The 17,215-nt window shown below is 37.2% G+C and overlaps 1 protein-coding gene across 1 annotated transcript in view; it reads right to left on the bottom strand.

Moving 5' to 3' along the window:
• MPP7 (MAGUK p55 scaffold protein 7) overlaps nucleotides 1-17,215 on the bottom strand; it is a 106,781-nt gene that overhangs the window by 23,097 nt on the left and 66,469 nt on the right. Inside the window, exons 6-10 of the mRNA XM_010163706.1 lie at nucleotides 12,322-12,403; nucleotides 11,293-11,378; nucleotides 9,409-9,483; nucleotides 8,579-8,775; nucleotides 7,983-8,047 (exon numbers count right to left, since the gene is read on the bottom strand). Coding sequence (XP_010162008.1) covers nucleotides 7,983-8,047; nucleotides 8,579-8,775; nucleotides 9,409-9,483; nucleotides 11,293-11,378; nucleotides 12,322-12,403 — 505 coding nt within the window. The remainder of the gene's footprint in view (nucleotides 1-7,982; nucleotides 8,048-8,578; nucleotides 8,776-9,408; nucleotides 9,484-11,292; nucleotides 11,379-12,321; nucleotides 12,404-17,215) is intronic.

Here is a 17,215-nt window from a genome sequence, read left to right on the forward strand (position 1 = left end):
TGTTTGTTGGTTTGGGTTTTTTTTCCATGTTTATAGTTGTAGCTGAAAAAATGCTGAAATAATTTAATATTCTTGTCATCTTTTGTCTGACACTATCCTAATATATAGATCTACTTAAGGCTTTCTGCTTACCTATAGTAAAGTCAATAAATTTCTGCCTCCTTGATAGGGGAAAACATAAATTTTTATAATAGTTTTGGGCTTTCACAAAAAAGCGAGATATATATAATGAATTTTTGTTGACAAAGGTATTATATACTTAAGTCTAGATTTATATAGAGACTTTACAACCTACATCTCATTCAAATTTCCTTTGGAATCTGGATAAATATGCCTAAAATACAAATATTTCAAAGAGTTTCCATGAAGCACGTCTGACCTCGGAATGTGAAGAAATTATTCAAGAGATATTTTACAATCCTTCATGCGTAACTGATGTACCAAACAAAGGCGAGGTTAAACTCTCCTGCCTATCTGATTACGTGGAAGAGGTTTCCCATTTCATGTCATGAAATGGATACAAGAGTCTTTTCCGCCAGGGGAAGAATACTGTTTTGCAGAATCATTTATTGGTAACTTTTTCTTGAAAACTTGTGTTTTAAAATATTAATTTGGAAGACTTCTCTGAATCATATTTAAACTTTATTCTACACTTGAGGGGACCTGCGGTTTTAGTAGGCTGGAAAGTCCTCTAAGGTGAGGACTGCTTGGTTGACCACGTCTAGTGCCTTAAAAGAGCGCTGACAGTTTTGTGAGTTGAGAGTGAAAGCGTTAGATCCTTTTTTCCTCTTCTGACATAAAAAGCTCCCAATTCCTGAAGTGACAAATGCCCTAAAGCTGGGCCCAGAATGGCAGGCCAGCTTCCAGGTGCTATTTCTCCATGTCTGTGCTGAGAGACCTCTTACAATTCTTTTTATGTGTGACAAGTTTTTCTGTATTTCAGTGTCCATGACTTTCAACGGGCTGCAAGTGCATCTCCTGAAAAAAAGGCACTAATGCTCAAAGTCAGCTCACATCAATATATCTAAAAAGTCTCATAAATTCAACAAAGTTATTTGACTTAAGTAGTGACTGTGCATTTTAAAGTATTTTCTTTGGTATTTTATCACTGAAGAGAGACAAGTACTCATTTACGAACATGAAAGACTGGACGGGAGAAAAAGAGGTCAGTACGTACAGAAGGGGATACACTCATTCAACCCTCACCACTGCAGACCTTTGGAGGAGACCTGCAAGTATGGGACATGGTGGAACTTCAGCAGCAGGGCTGAGAACAGCTGAAGGGAATGTAGGCTTCTGGACTACCCCTGCTAGGACAGGGAATGATCTTATCCATCCATGCTATAAATTACAGACATTAGGATTCCCAAGTGAGACAGATGATGCCAGAGAGCACAAGTCAAAATTTCTACAAGCTGAGGTTTAATGCTGAGATAAAATAAAGGAGTTCCAAACTTTTTGTTTTGTTAAAAATCTTCCTTCTTAATACTGCTCTTGGCTTTCTCAGGCTACTCCTGAGGTGGAACATAATGAAAAGATGTGAGAAGTCAGTGGGTCTTCAGAGCTTAAAGCAGCTATGAAACTATCATCAACATGCAGCTTGCAATTTGAACTTTACCAGGGATATTGCCCTACTATCCCTAGTAAAGACCGAGATTATTTCTCAGGAAACTTTGCATTATAATTCACCACTAACTAATATAGCTCTGTGTGTCTGAAGAAGTTGTATGCATGCAGCAGATATGTGCAGATACATGCCTAAAGCTTCAAAGTTTAGAGATGTGAAAAACTGGGGTAGATCTTCTCAGGCCAATATAGTTTCACTAGATTGAAGCAGAATGAGAAAGGAAATAGAGGTGTTTCTCTGGCAGGAACAAATAAGATACTAAAAGAGGACAGAGACTAAAGAGGAAGAAATCTGACGGGAAGTAGGAAGATAAAAGTAGTGACAAAATTAAAAAAAACCCAACAAACATAAGGCAACTTGGAGTAAATAAAACACTGAGAAAAGAAGAAATAATATCAACTAAATGTAGTGTGGTAAGAAGGGAGAGGAAGTTACAAAGAAAATAGTCATGCAACAGGTTCATGAAACAATAACATAGCAGAACCAAGACATAAATAGGAAAAAAGAAATAGGAAACACAAGTGCAATGGAAGTTTGGGAAGCAGGTGTTTATTAACTTTAGACAGATTTCAGCGTAGCCAGTATGCAAATTTATAACAATGCAAAACAGTATTACACATGTCGTATTTTTAAAATGTATTTTAACTGAAATATATTTAGATTTGTTTTGGGGGCTTCACCTAAATTATATCACTTATGAAACTCAAAACCAGTGCCACTCCAGGAAGTTCCTCAGACTCTTTGGAACAGTCCAGCACCAGATTAAAATTTTTAACTTTTGCTGACTTACTTTCAACAATATTTCCATCAAAGAATCTTACTTAAATGTTTCTCAGTCTCAAATTAGATCCAGTAGCTCTGTTCTAGTTTCTTATCACAATCAAGTTACATTATCTCTTAAATTCTATTTCACCCTAGTAAGCAAGAAATTACGATGCACAATGATCTGCATTCCAGTGTGTATATTAAACACTCCTGATTTTTTAGTGATGAGCAGCCTCACATGGCAATCAACATTTATACTGGTTTGCAGTTTTTTTATCCTATAGGGTTCTGTAGATCAAACCATACATATACGTTCATGCTATAGAAATTTTATGGTGCTCTAATCTGATCCTCTCATAACATCATCAGGTAACAGTGACTACCAAGATAATTTGGAAAATGAAGAAGGGTAGTCTTGCGGTGAAGGACAGAGCAAGAGTTTATAAGATCCATTTCCACTTCTGTCTCATGTGACCTTCACTCAAATGTCATCCAGCTTCAGGTTTCCTTAATTTCTCTGTGGTAGCAGGAAGTTAGTATTTGTAAGGACAGGAGAATTCTGAAGAAAGATGTTAATGTGCTAATTTAACTCTACAGGTCTGGTTTAGTTTTTGTTTTTATTCATAACTACCTGCAGATGGGCAATCAAGTTTCAAATATGAACACAGAAAAATACTGAGGAGAAAAGCATAGTTAAGCTTGTGCAGCAATTATAACAAGCAAGAGAGTCCTACTATAGACTTATCCTAAATCTTTGGTCTTCAAATACAAGTGGTACAAAGCATTCATTCTTTTAGCCTGTTTAAATTCTTTTGTTGGCAGAACATGATCTTCAATTCACAAGACACTCATCTATGGATAAACTGAATTACATCTTGTTTGAGCGAACACCATTTGGCTGCAGTTAAATATTTCCTCTTTCTCATACAATGCCAATCACATATGGTAAATCAAAATTGAAAGTAAAATGGGTTTTAAGCCCTAAAAAACCCATATGATGATGGCTTTGCCACATTAAGTATTTACATTTAGCATTAAATATGCAGAACAAATGTATTTTCAATGAAAAGCCATCTGAACAGTTCTGCCATATACACTGCATACATATACATATTTATACATAACTATACATGCAGGGTATGGATGCACACATACACATATGCATGCACTGCAAAAGTTAACAGAATTTACAGGATACACTAGTATAAAATATAAAGTTACCAGTAATTTTCATACCAGAGACAACACATATATAACATATGAATAAACACAGTAACTGCTGTGGAAGCAAAATTATGCTGAAGGAATATAAAGGCTTGGACAATTGTAGTTTATAAAAACTGTAGAACAGCAAGTTATTTGGTTGTTATTCAAAGAAATTCACCTTTTTTTCCTCAAAAAATAGGTGATCAGTGTTTTATCTACAAACTAAAGTAAGCTACAAATGCAAGAATGAGCATGTTTGTTGGCAGTGACTATTACAGTCAGAGCATGAGTAGTCTTAGTATTCAAGTTAACAGATCGGGAACTATTAAGCAAATGAAGTCTTCCCTGAACTGAGTCTCACATCACTGCTAATTAGCCAGGATGGAATGACAGGAGAACTCACAGAGCCAACTCTGGCTACAAAGTTATTCCGAAGCTACAATGACCTCCTAACGCCAGGAATGCTGTTAAGTATTATCCAGGAATACCAGGTGAGCAGGTTTCTGTGGAGCTGGCATCAGCTGTGGTTGACAGGCTCAGACACACCAAAGCTGATTGCATGCAGCCAGACACACCTGTACCTCCCCTCTGTGTCCCACAGAGCTCCCTCAGCCTGCATCAGCTATACTGTGGATTCACCGTCCCAGCATGCAGAGGGTTAGTTCTACTCACATGATCTCATGCATCTCTATTCCTTTACTTTCATTCCATTTTTCTATTTTCTATACTGCTTTTTCTTATCATATTTTTCCCCAGTATAATCATCTCTTGTCAGCTCAGGCTCCATCTGTATTACCAGTTTCCTTACTCCCGGATACCATCAAACTATGCACCCTCTCCATTTGCAAATGAAAAAGTGTGCTTTCACTTACATTTCAACATGGAGTGTACACTGTTTTGCCCCCTCCTCCAGTGTACAGGACATGTTAAAATTTTTTTCACTTTGACTGGTGAAATGTGAGAATGATTCTATTTTATCTTTCAAGAAAATGCCTAAATGCTAGGAGGGGTGTGTGTATGTATCTTCCACAAAGCTAAAGTATTTACTTATGTTCAGTTTATACATAGACACAATTAAACTGTTGACTTGGCTAGTAGTCAACAGTGATTTCACTAATGCTAAGTGAAACTAAGAATTGGCATTTCCATTATAAACAGATTCTTTTAATAATTTAGAACTAGGTTGGGTTCTGTTTTTTTTCAGTGCAAATAATTCTTGCTGAAAAAGTTCTGTGGAAAGTATCCTCTACTCTCTTTCCTTGAGATGTGTATACATACAAGCATCACCAAAAAACCCCACTTTTATTTTGCTTCCAAATTTATGATACACACTATGTTTCACAGACCTCTTTTTGTAGACAAATACAACAGTCCTCCCCAGTTACAGAACTGGCTTGAGAAGAGAGGAAAAAAAGTTGTAGGATACTTCTTATATGTTATATGATTTTGACTAATTTTTAGATTAATTTTCAAGTAGAAGGACACTACCACCCGGGAAGCCCACCTAAGAAACCAGAGCTGACTCACATTTTCTGCACATCCAAGAAAATAGAATATTTTTTCTTGATTCTCCCCATTAAAAACAAAGACATGTGCCTAGGTTTCTTCCTCATTACAAAACGTGGGATCTGTGGAATGAGTTGACTGAACAGAGCAGGCCGACATCCAGTACTACTTACCATGTCTCAAGAAAGCTTCCTAGTGCAATTCCCAGTCCTGTCAGGAAAGGGACTTTTATTAGCAGCTCTGTTGAAGTCAATAAGTTTTCGTCTTTGGGAATCTATAAGAATATCACCTGTCCCTTTCTCTCCAAACTACTAAGAAAATTCAGGTCATACAATTGGACAGGATCAAGTGCAATAGCAAGCAACTTCTCAATAGTTCAGGAAGATCTACAGAACATCAGTTTCCTCACACAATTACCTTTCCAAACACTGGAGAACCCTATATGAAGCTGAAGGCCTGTAGTACGGGACTAAAAAAGAATCAGACAAAATCAAGCGTTACCAATTTCCCACCTCCTTATATAGGAACTTGTTAATAAAACTTTAGGGGACAATAATCAGTGGCCTATACCCCACAGTACAGAAAAGGGCTAAAAAAATCAGACCCAGTAGTCCTTTCCAATTTTCTGTTCTCTACATCACCTCCCCTTCCTTACATGTTTCCAATACTGGCAGTATGCTGTTTGTTCAGCTGAGCAATGCATGATTTTCCAGCATTTCCCAGTTTTGACAAGGTGATTGCTCTGCACAAATACAGACATGGCCTCTACATCTTACAGCTTCGCTGCCATGCTTGGTAACATGAAAAAGCTGCTTAACTTTACACAGATCACAAGGGCACAGTTTCCCAGCTTATGTGGAATCTTCTTGAAAAGACAAGCAAGTGGAAGGTTTTCCTGAGAGCAACTCAAGCAACATCCTAGTCACATCATTTTTTCTATAGCTGAATTCTGGTCCTTAAAATGCCACCTCTATGAAGGATCTGAATTCCCTCCCAGCACTAAAAACATGTTTAGTTTTTGAATGAAGGGATGGACCTCTACTTAGAACAGTACTTCCCCACTTCCCACGGGGGGAAGTATGGGAATCTGGCAGATGTAGCAGCCGATTGTCCTAAGAAATGGGGAAGAGAGAAAATGACAACCCTACATTACTCTGCAGTCTTTCCTCCTTCAAGAGGCACCACTGCCTTCTAGATGGTATTTAGCTGGACCTTGCTTAGTTTAAAGAAAGTCTAAAAGAAAACAGTATTTGGCATATTGCTTGACCCTAAAGCTCTGTCATGTTTTAAAGGAAAGGGGAGGAAGAGAGTAACTCTTCTCCCTTGTTTAAGTTACTTAAGGCAAACTCAGCGGAAACAGCAGAAACAATAGTAGACATCATACTTTGGGTTTTAACTTTGGCAATTCCCAATCAAGTTCAGGCTGCCTATTTGGAAGGGCGAGATGCATCTTGTAAAGCCTTTCACTTGAAGGTCACTAAAAAGATGCAGTCCATTACAAAAGAAATCATGCACTTTTGCTGCAGCAGCTGATTTACCTCTTCAAAAGCACCAGTGCCACATTAATTGAAGGCTCTTGTTGAGGGTATTATCCAGATTCAAGAACAGTGGACAGAAAGAAATAGCTATACCCTGGGATCAGACACTTTTCCAAAACTGGGGCAGAGCAACTTGACCTAGAACCTAGAAAAACAACAGATTTACTACAAGCTGGAGGATCTCCTCTTTGTTTCTAAGATCTATGTAAATTAGAAAAGCTACAGTGGAATCATATAGTCTGTTATTCTAATTACAAAGCTAATCAGGGGTTTTGGAGTTAACAATAGTGTTAGGACACACAATCAAATAGTGAAATGGAATGAAAGGTAGAAAATGCAGTTTACTAAAAAAACTAACAGTAATTTTCAAACTTCAGAACACAAAAGCCATATCAAGGAGTTAGGAAAATTGCAACAGAAATCTCGGTGAGAAATTTTAAAGTTAAAAGCATTTAGTTTTGCACTTAGTGTGCCAGTATCCACTGTCTGCCATAGTATCCATGCTTTTTGTTTTAGTGTTAGAGAATGAAAGATGGTTGGACATTTTAGACCACTTTCTGAATATTTCTAGTTGAACTCACAAACATGTTTGTATTTAAGATTTAGATCCTACTGAAGCGTGATATTTTCTTACATTGTACTCACTTTGTTATGAGTCTGTACAACTGAAAGAAATAATAGGTCAAGTAAAATATGCAATAATACTTAAAACAGATGTTGATGTAAATTCCAGTGGAAAGAAAATATTTGTTTTGATGTATGTGCTTTCTTAGAACTTATTTTTCCTATATTGTGCAACTACCATATTTTAAAGCAGAGATTACTAAGAATTAATTTGTCTAAAAACCAGTAAGAAGTGGTTCTGTGAAAGCCTGTCAAAGAACTGGATGTCCCACTCTTTGAAAATTTGTGCTGCATCATAGGACAAAAAAAAATCACCAACTATATGGGGGAGAGAAGAGGAAACTATCTGACCTTTTATCTCACTCCCAATATAAATTTCACTGTGCTGACGCAGTCCAAATTATATAAACTGCTGAGCCAATTCTGTACTATTTCAACAGGAAAACAACACTCTTCAACCTTTGAAATACTATATATCAAAACATTAATTGGGCTTGGTGCTTCAAAAACAAAGTCAGAGGGGTGGGAAAAATTGTTAGCCCCTTTTAAAGCTTTTAATTTCAGCTTTTATATTTATTTTCCTACTGATACAATGTGATCAAGAAGCTATCGTGCTCAGGAGAAATGCATCTTGTAATCACAGGGTTGAAACAAACTGCTATTTTATAAGGTTAGAGATCTGGAGTATAATTTCTATTCCAGGTTAACAGACTTACATGATTTTCTGTTGGAAATTTTCAGTGGCTGAATCTGCACTTCTGGTCTTCTTAGTGCAAATCTCCTATAAAATGGGAGGTGGTAGGGGAAAGACACAAACTCCTCAGTTTTCACTGCAAGTTTGGAATTAATAAACACTTAACATCATTTATTATAAACTATTGAAAAATATCCAGAAGATTTTATAAGAAATTAACTTAAAACAATACAATCTATTAACAATCTAAACAATTAAATCCTCAGCCTCAAATTTTTATAAGGTCTCCAAAACCTGCTGTAGTTCTTGTTCCTGCATAGTATATCACTGTGAATACAGATACTGATGTGCTATTTTCCATATGTTTTTTCTTTTAGTCTGGATAAGTGTTATCCTATCAGTTTTTGTCATTATTAATTCTAGCCAGACAAATAAGGAAATCCAAAGTATTTCAGCAACAGGTTTCCAAGTTCAGTTGTCTTGCTGCAAATGCAGGTTTATCATACCCATGTAATCTATGAGCATTACATATGACAACTATGCTAACTTAACAACTCATCAAGTAAGTGTCTTCTCTTGCTACAAAAATTAATGAAACTATGCTTCTCAGTAGCTCACCTCTCCTGGAAATGCTTTGAAGGGATCAAGCCTGCTCTGGGATTGGCATCACCATCATGTTTGGCCTGCCACCAGGTTGCATCATCCTGGCTCATGATCTGAAGGATATCTCCTTTTCTGAAAGCAAGTCCAGCTTCTTTACAAGGAATTGCTTTATCCTCATTAGGATCATAGTCAAAGAGGGCTTTGATAAACATCTGAAACAAACCACGTTTTATCTTTAGAATCAAAATATTAAATGTAATCAAAAGGCATCTCCCTTTTTTGCTTTTACTGTTCAAATCCATTGAACTAAATGATGTAAAGCAATAAACATTTACTACTGTAAAACATCCTCCTTTTGGACACCTAACATTAGAAGTTCATATAGAAACATAAAATTCATTGCTTCTGCAACCGCAATCCCAGTGTAGCAAAGGCTCTACGATCCAAGGCATATAGGACTTTGCAGGTGAATAGTGTGCTCATATGGGGAAAAGAAGAAAAAACACTTTTGAATCAAGGTGCTATCAAGTGTCTTTTACACTGTGTACAATGGAAGAAAAGGAGTACTTGGAAGCAAGCCAGGTCCTCGCAGAAGACTGAAGATTACCTATGTCAACTTCATGGCTGTAGAGTTAGGGCTTAAGAATCATGTCACACCCGCTTGTATGTCCAGCACATATGTATTCAAGTGCACAGTGTGCTACAGATTAGAAAAACTGAGTCACAGAATCACAGAATCACAGTCCGGAGGCAAAAATCACATTCTTGGTTCTGTAATCCAAGCAAACAATGTATATCCTCAGCATAACAATTGGTGCAATAGCTTCTGAAATAGTCTTGCCTACCTTGCCTTCCTTCACTGGCATTTCTTCCTTCACACTAGGTATAATTTTAAATGTAATTGCTCCTTGAGACTGAGCCTGGTGAACATTTGAAAAGAAAATGCACTGAGAATTAAGTTGTATATTTCAAAGAAATCTTAAAAGGAAAAGAAATTCAAATTAATTTTAAAATACTCAAATGTAATTAATCTATCCTCTCCCAAGCATGATCCATGGAGTTTGATAGCTTCACCATACCAAACTTTGCATTGTAAAGATTAAAATACCCGCTTGAAATGCTTGATTTTATTAGCTTCACTGGTGGGCAGAGATGGACTGTTAAAAACTAGGACCTGCATGTTTCAGAGGTCCTACTTCTGCACTGAAAGCAGAAACAAATGCTACAGCTACAGTCCAGCTACTGCTGGACTCTGGGCACAGTTTGGATATCCCTCGAAAAATCCAACTAACGTTTCATTTTTCAAAAAAAAGCCCCCAAATGACCGAAAAATTCAAACAGGCTTGTGCCATATTTATCATACAAAACTATTGGGGGGTGGGATTTATTCTTCTGGCAACTTTAAGAAACTAGAAAAGAAAAAAATTTTTGAATAGACTATGTGTACTAAAAAGCCCTCCACTATAAATCTTAAAAGAAGTTAGCCATCATCAACCACCTCAAAAAATTTCCCTATATCCCACTTAAATGTGTCTGGCTGCATTTTACTTATTAACCACAATATATTCCCTCTGCCTCAGTGACATTTTGCTATTGAAGGAAGTGCTAATCAGCTGGAGCCTCTGCTACTATTGCATGCAGCCGACAAGTTTCATAAAACTAGCAGAGTGCAACAGACAGCCAACAATTTAAGCAAAATGGAAACAGGCCTGTCCACTACCAAGCGAGACATACTTCTGCCGGCATGTCTGCGATCCAAGAGCTCACTGTTTGACAAGCAGCAGCCAAGTTCTTATTTCACCAGCCATAGGACTGGAATCAATAATTCTGTTACTTTTGAAACAAGCTCTAACTAGCTTTTGATGTTTATATTGTACCTCGAGGAGGTAAATGGGGAAATCTTTCACACCTTTTCTAGAGCTATTGCGTTTCTAGCGATTTTTAAATATTAATTTTTGCAAGAAAATATGTTTCTGTAGGGAACACAAAACCATAAAGCAAGTATGAGTATCACTGGGCTAACACTTGAAATGAATCATCTTGGTTATTGAATCAAAACTGTGAGACAGGCACTCAATTCAAAAAACAGCAGGACAGCAAGGTATTTATATATACAGAAACGCCTATACCATGAACATAAAGAGCTCTCATGATCCTCATTGGTTTCTTTGCTGTAAAATATTGAATATTTCTGAAAAAGTCCAGATTACTTAATTTGCAGTAGTGCTCCATAAGTGAGTAATTAATCTGGCTTTAGAGATTGTGCAGCTCAGAAGAGTGCAAACATAATCACATATATTGTTGTATGTTGCCACTCAATATAAAATATAATCTTAATATACCACCTATCTTATTCTATCAAGTACATGTATTATGAATTTAATTTTTGCATGGAGTTAACATGTTTATTAATTAATACATTTAAAATAGTTTGAATTCGACAGATCACGGTGTGCCTTAAAAACTGATTACACACTGAGGTCTGCAACATTCTGCAACATATTTATAGCCTCAGTACCTTCATTAACTCTTTACAAGTAATCTGTAATTGCCTATATATGCATTGCGTGGAAAATCATTCTTTTTTAGAGAAAGGAGAGATTTGTAAATGACAGCACTGGAAGAAAAGGCATTATTGTAGAATATACTTTTTTCTAAGAAATGCAACAGAAATTGTAAGTCAAATTACTTGACTCCCCTAAACTAATTCTAAAATATTTGGTATTTACCAAAATGTGTATTATTTCTTCCGGTTTTTTATCATCTACAGGAATCCCATTGACTTCCCTCAGTTCATCACCAACATGAATAAGACCTACAGAAGGCAAAACAAAGAGGAATTGTTAAATGGTAGTGATGTATTATACAAAAAATGTCATTAACATTCAGCTTGTTCATCTACTTTATGCTCTAACTTAAAAGCAGGAGTATGTTGTGAATACAACAACAGCTACTGTCCTCACAGATAAGTTTCAGATGGTTGGTTTACTCACCTCCCTTACTTCCTCCTGAAAATTAGTACCATTTCTCTATGAGTTTTCCAGACTTTTATGCAGATGTTTGAAAAATGTCTGTGCCAATTCTTTTTTTACTTATACTAATTTCTTATTGCTACACAGCTGCAAGTACTACAAAGATCACTTAGGCTGTGAGAGCTTATTTGTGGCATTCCTAATTTAACAAATACTTCCTAATTTAACAGTATATAACTAGATTTACTCCATTACTCCACCTAAGTGTGAAACACAGCTATCCTATATTCTCTTAAATGAAAAGATGCACTTCGGAGTATAACTCAGGACCTCTTGCTTGTGTTCTTTCAGACTTTGTGCATCCCAAACTAAACAATGGCAGTCAAGGATGTGCTGGTACTTTGAGAATTACCAGCTGAAATTCGAAACGGATGTATTAATATAAAATAACTCAGCCACCCTGAGTTCCTCCATCAGCAGGTTGTAATCTTGGCATATCTTATAATTTCTAAGTGGATGTCTTCAATTGGAAACAAATGAGATACATCTTAAAAAAACCCTTTATCTGCTAACTCAAAGATACCTGGTTGCAAGTGAATTGGAGAAAAAAATTCAGCTTGAATACTTTCACCAGTATTGAAATATCACTTTGGAAAGCTGTCCAAACCCCAAATACTTTTGTTTGTGATAGTGATGTATTTTGTGTGTACAAAACACCCCATTTTATCTCATCTTTTTTCTGAGTAACAAAACCTGAATGGCTAGTGGAATACAGCAACACCTTACCACTTCTATCTGCAGCTCCTCCACGCATTATCCTGGCCACCACAATTGCACCAGTATGTTCATCCCTTTTAATAGTAGCGCCCTTTTAAAAAAAAAGTTATTTGGTAAATCTTACTGTAATTTTAATTCACTACACTAAAAAAACATTTGCTATGTAAAACTGGAAAAGTTGACATTGTATCAATGTGTGAATAAGCCAGAAATGGTATTTGCTCATCAAAAGAGTATACAAAATATGTTACTCTATTACCATCCTATTAAAGTGCGATTTTTTTCCATTCAGAACTGACTCAGGCAGTTTGCACAAATAATACAAGTTTACTTTTCTACTTAATGTTAACTGCAGCATACCTGTGGTGGTTTGGGTGGATTCACCCTTTTTGTTTGCAGCTTGAAGCCAAACACAGCCTGCTCTCTAACCCTTCCCCTCCCTCACCCAGGGAGTAGGGGAGAGAATTGGAAAGAAAAGGGCAAGGAAACTCATGGGTTGAGATAAAAACTATTTACTAATTAAAATAAAATGATAATGATAACAACAGTGATAACAGACTATACAAATGAGTGATACACAGTGCTCACTGCCCGCTGACCGATGCCCGGCCCGTGCCAGCTAATGATCCCGCAGCCGAGACAATCCCAAAACTGAAACCCCGGAAGAGTGAGCCTGAGTGATCCCCGAGAGAATACCCCCAATTTCCGGCCAGCCCTGGTTAATATACTGACATGACGTGATATGAGATGGAATATTTCATTGGCACAACCAGATGCCAGTTTTGGGTTTTGCTATTCACTGCACTTCTCCCTCCCAGTCCTAATGCAGCTGTGAACCAGCCAAACACGGTGGCCTTGAGCTCCAGCAGCAACCAATAACACCAGTACTGTTATCAACGTTCTTTCTCATAATAAGTCTGAACTGAAACAGTGAAACTAAAATACAGCTATTCTAATTACTAAAAAGAAAATTAACTAGCAAAAGCAGGACAGTATCCACCCCTTATTCCATACCATTTACGTCATGCTCAGGTTTCTATCAAAAAAACCAGGACAATACCTTACTTGAGTCTGCTGCTAAAACTGTACTAAACTATTACTGATTGATAAATTGTTTTTCCTGCATTAAAACAGGCCACACTGCATACTATGGGTACAAAAATTTCACCTGTGTTCGTAAGACTTGCACTTTATGCTCTGAACTACCTGTGTAATCACTAATCATAATTTTGCTTTACAATGTTATCGATAAATAAACACGAATTTGAGAAATGCTCCTGCAGAGGGCTCACCTGGAATACCCACAGGTGAGTATTACTTCACCTCTGAGTACAAGACAGTGGTTAGAATCTCCTTCCATCAGAGAAGTGTTGTGCTTGAAGTAAGGTACAGAAGTGCTTATAAAATTCCTTGAATAATTAAATTGCTTTTACAGCTAGCTTTTTATATTTGTTTACATTAAACATGAACATCATGTTTATCACTACTTAAACTTTTACGTGTTTCATGGATGTGAAGCTGAAATACGTACAAGTAAATAATGGGGTTTATATTTTAATGCAGTTAACAATTTTAGGCACCAAATAAACTCATTTCCCTTTCCCTCTGCCTCTAAGAACAAAATACAGCACAAAAAAACCAAAGAGATTTATTTATATTTTACTACATGTAAGCTGCGTTTACTGCAAATAGAGAAAAATTAGAACAGTCACCTCACAATATTCTCCTTGGCTGAATCTTTAACAGTAGCCAGGACTCCGCAGCAAAACTGCAGTGCCGGGTTTGTTCATTTTATTTCACAGCTTAAATTTATTACTATGACATTCCAACTATAAGCAAAGTAATTCTGCAATTTGTCAGCCTTATTCTCATGTCTTGTTTATAATGTAAAAATATCAGTAAGCACTTGTTTGTATTACAGTTTCAAATGAGTCAGAGTTTCAAAAAGGTAAAGATTTGGCTGCAGCTAATCTCATTTTAAAAACTCAGTACTTCTGTGCAAAAAGAGCTGCATACCATTAGGAACAAAGCATTAACCCCTCTAGTCTCTATCTCAATATTAAGTTGTGACCTTGCAGTAACAGCTATTAATTTGAAATTTATTATTAATATATGTGAAGTTACATGTGTTTAAAAGTACAAAGCATCTTTTTGATGGATAAATTCAGAAAAAAAGAAAGAAAGTAGCATTAGAATGCTAGAGCCAAATATGAATAAAGGACATTTCTACTATATTGTCCACATAAAATGGAGGCCCTCCTAATTAAGCAGGGAAAAAGCCTTGGACAGAAAGGCTTTATGCCTTTTACCTAGAAGTCAACACTATTAAATGCCACTGAATGCAAAAGGTAAGCAATGACTGGCAGCCTTCCACCGTGATCACTCAGCTACCCCAGCCACTAATGCTGATGTCTGAAAATGGGTGCTTCACTTCCCTTCAACCTGCTTTGAGATAGACCCTAGAAAAAAAACTTGTGTGCGATCAATGACCACGGCATTGACCCAGCTGGCATCTGGAATTAACGATAAGGCTCTTGTCCAAGCGGAATGGTCACTTCATGCTCTATGTGATTATCACTACTGGCACAAAATTAATTTTCCTAGAACAGATTAGCCTATTTGAAATATGCCCCAGTAAAGATAACAGGTAAACTGAAATTTTCAAACAAGGCACAAAATGAAGTCTGAATTTACAGGGAAATTATTTAACCCAGGTTAGCTCACTGTCAATAACTCCTCTATGGCAAACTCAAAGCGAATAGGCAGGCCCACAGAAAGCTCTATTTGAGTTTATGCATTTTTGCTGTACCTACAGTACACAAAGAAAAAAGCAGGTTCCTTAAATTCCCCTTCCCTCCCAATTTAGAACACTTAAAAAGAAATCATTCAACACAAGTGGATTTCTTTTTGAAAACTTGAAGAGTTGATTTTCTGAAAGAGCAGCTTCTCTTGTACTGCCGCCAGCCCTGCTTAAACTATGAGGTATATATAATCTGGCAAGAATTTCTCCTTATGAGATGTTCAGCTCCAGTACTTTCAGTTACACGTGCCGTGAAGCTCCTCATTTAGAGCTTTAAAAATGCAAGGAGGTTAGACTGGACCTTGAGAGCTGGAAAATATTTTCAGTGTTGCTAGCCAAAAGTGTAAGTTACCCTAAATGAGACATATACAGATGTAATAGCATAGCTCAGTTTAAGATACTTTTAAAGGGGAAAATAAGGAGTTTGGGAGCCATATGGTGATCAGACTGAGAAAATGTTTGAAGGTATATAATGCAAAAGCACTAAAATTAATACAAGCTCCTTCAGCAAGGCTCATTCACTGGGTTTTTTGGGTTGTTTTTTCATTTTTAATGTAGTAACACTGACTGGTGAGCATCACTCAGGGTTTCACAGGTGTGAGCTTAGTTCATCCATTTATCTGCTGGTTCCAGAATATAAACATTATAAGCCTTTATTTTTAAAGAAAGAAAGAGTAGCCTGCAAATAAATTACTAAGAGAGTTTGAAACATCAGTAATATTTTTGTCTACCTTTCTGTTAAACAAAAGCACATGCAGATGTTGAATGCAAATAAGTATTTCAATAAGCCTTATTTTAATGCATTCTCTGTTGAAAATGCAAATACAAATATCAGCTACCTACCTTATAGTGAAGTTATTTAAAAGTTGATGCCCATATACATGTAGACTATGCACACTAAAGGTGTCCCCACACCCAAATTAATCCCACCTATAAAATAGTTGGGTCCATTCACTAATAAGAACAGAGCTACAGGGACTCGGAGTGAAAAGCAAGCAAGAGCTGTAAAATCTGCACGGGCAGAACATGTAAATGACTCTTTTAAATCACCACAATTAATTTCAACCAAGTTCAGGTATGGAAATCAGGTATCTAGTTCAAGCTAGGTATCTAGGCTCCTCCTGTCATTAATGAAAAGAAATAAGCAGCTCTGGAGAACGAATCATCCTTTCATTAAGGCAGGCGTCTTAAATAAACGGCATGGTGCATTCTCTGGAGCTGCCTGTTTTTCTCTTGACTATAGACACAGCACAGAGATTAGTTTTCAAATGGCTAAATTTATGTGAAATGAATCTGTGTGATGAAGAAGGAACCATCTTAATGTGAAGAAGCATCCTATTCAGAGTACCTCGATGACAGCTGTAACAGACCTCAAATATCATTTGAGAGCTGGAAGCAGTGAGAGGCCAGGAACTGAACTCCTGGTAGCGTGGTCGTACACCTCGGATATCAGGAACACTAACCAGGAATGTTGCAGTGGCTGAAAAAGCCTTGGAGAGGTAGGCATAAGTGAAAACCCTCCAAGCTATCTGATAAAAAGCCTAATTATATCCAGGTGAATTTTTTACTGTCTCTGAAAAGAGACATTTCTAATTCTCTTTACGTAAGGTTCAGAGATGTTCTAAATTACTTTGTTCAGATAAAACCTAAGACAATTTCACCTCACTTGAGTGAGACACTGCTAGAATGGCATTTGCTAATAGAACATTGTATTGGGTCTGGCTGGGCTGGAGTTGATTTTCCCCACGGCAGCCCTCAGAGTGCTGTGTTTTGTATTGGTGGCTCGAGGGGTGTTGATAACACCCCAGTGTTTTGGTTACTGGTGAGTAGTGCTAGCACAGCACCAAGGCTGTCTCTCCAACATTTCCCCCAGTAGGCTGGAGGTGGGGAAGGTCTCGGGAGGGGACACAGCCAAGACAGCTGACCCAAACGGACCAAAGGGATATTCCATACCATATGACGTATGCTCAGAAATAAAAGCAAGGGAAAAGGAGTGGGAGAGGAGGGCATTCGTTACTTCTGTTTGTCCTCCGGGAACCGCAACGCGTATGCAAACCCTGCTTCCTGGGAAGTGGCCAAACATCGCCTGCTGATGGGAAGTAG

The sequence above is a fragment of the Antrostomus carolinensis genome, unplaced genomic scaffold (assembly GCF_000700745.2).
Source record: "Antrostomus carolinensis isolate BGI_N321 unplaced genomic scaffold, ASM70074v2 scaffold5530, whole genome shotgun sequence".
Taxonomy (NCBI): Eukaryota; Metazoa; Chordata; class Aves; order Caprimulgiformes; family Caprimulgidae; genus Antrostomus; species Antrostomus carolinensis.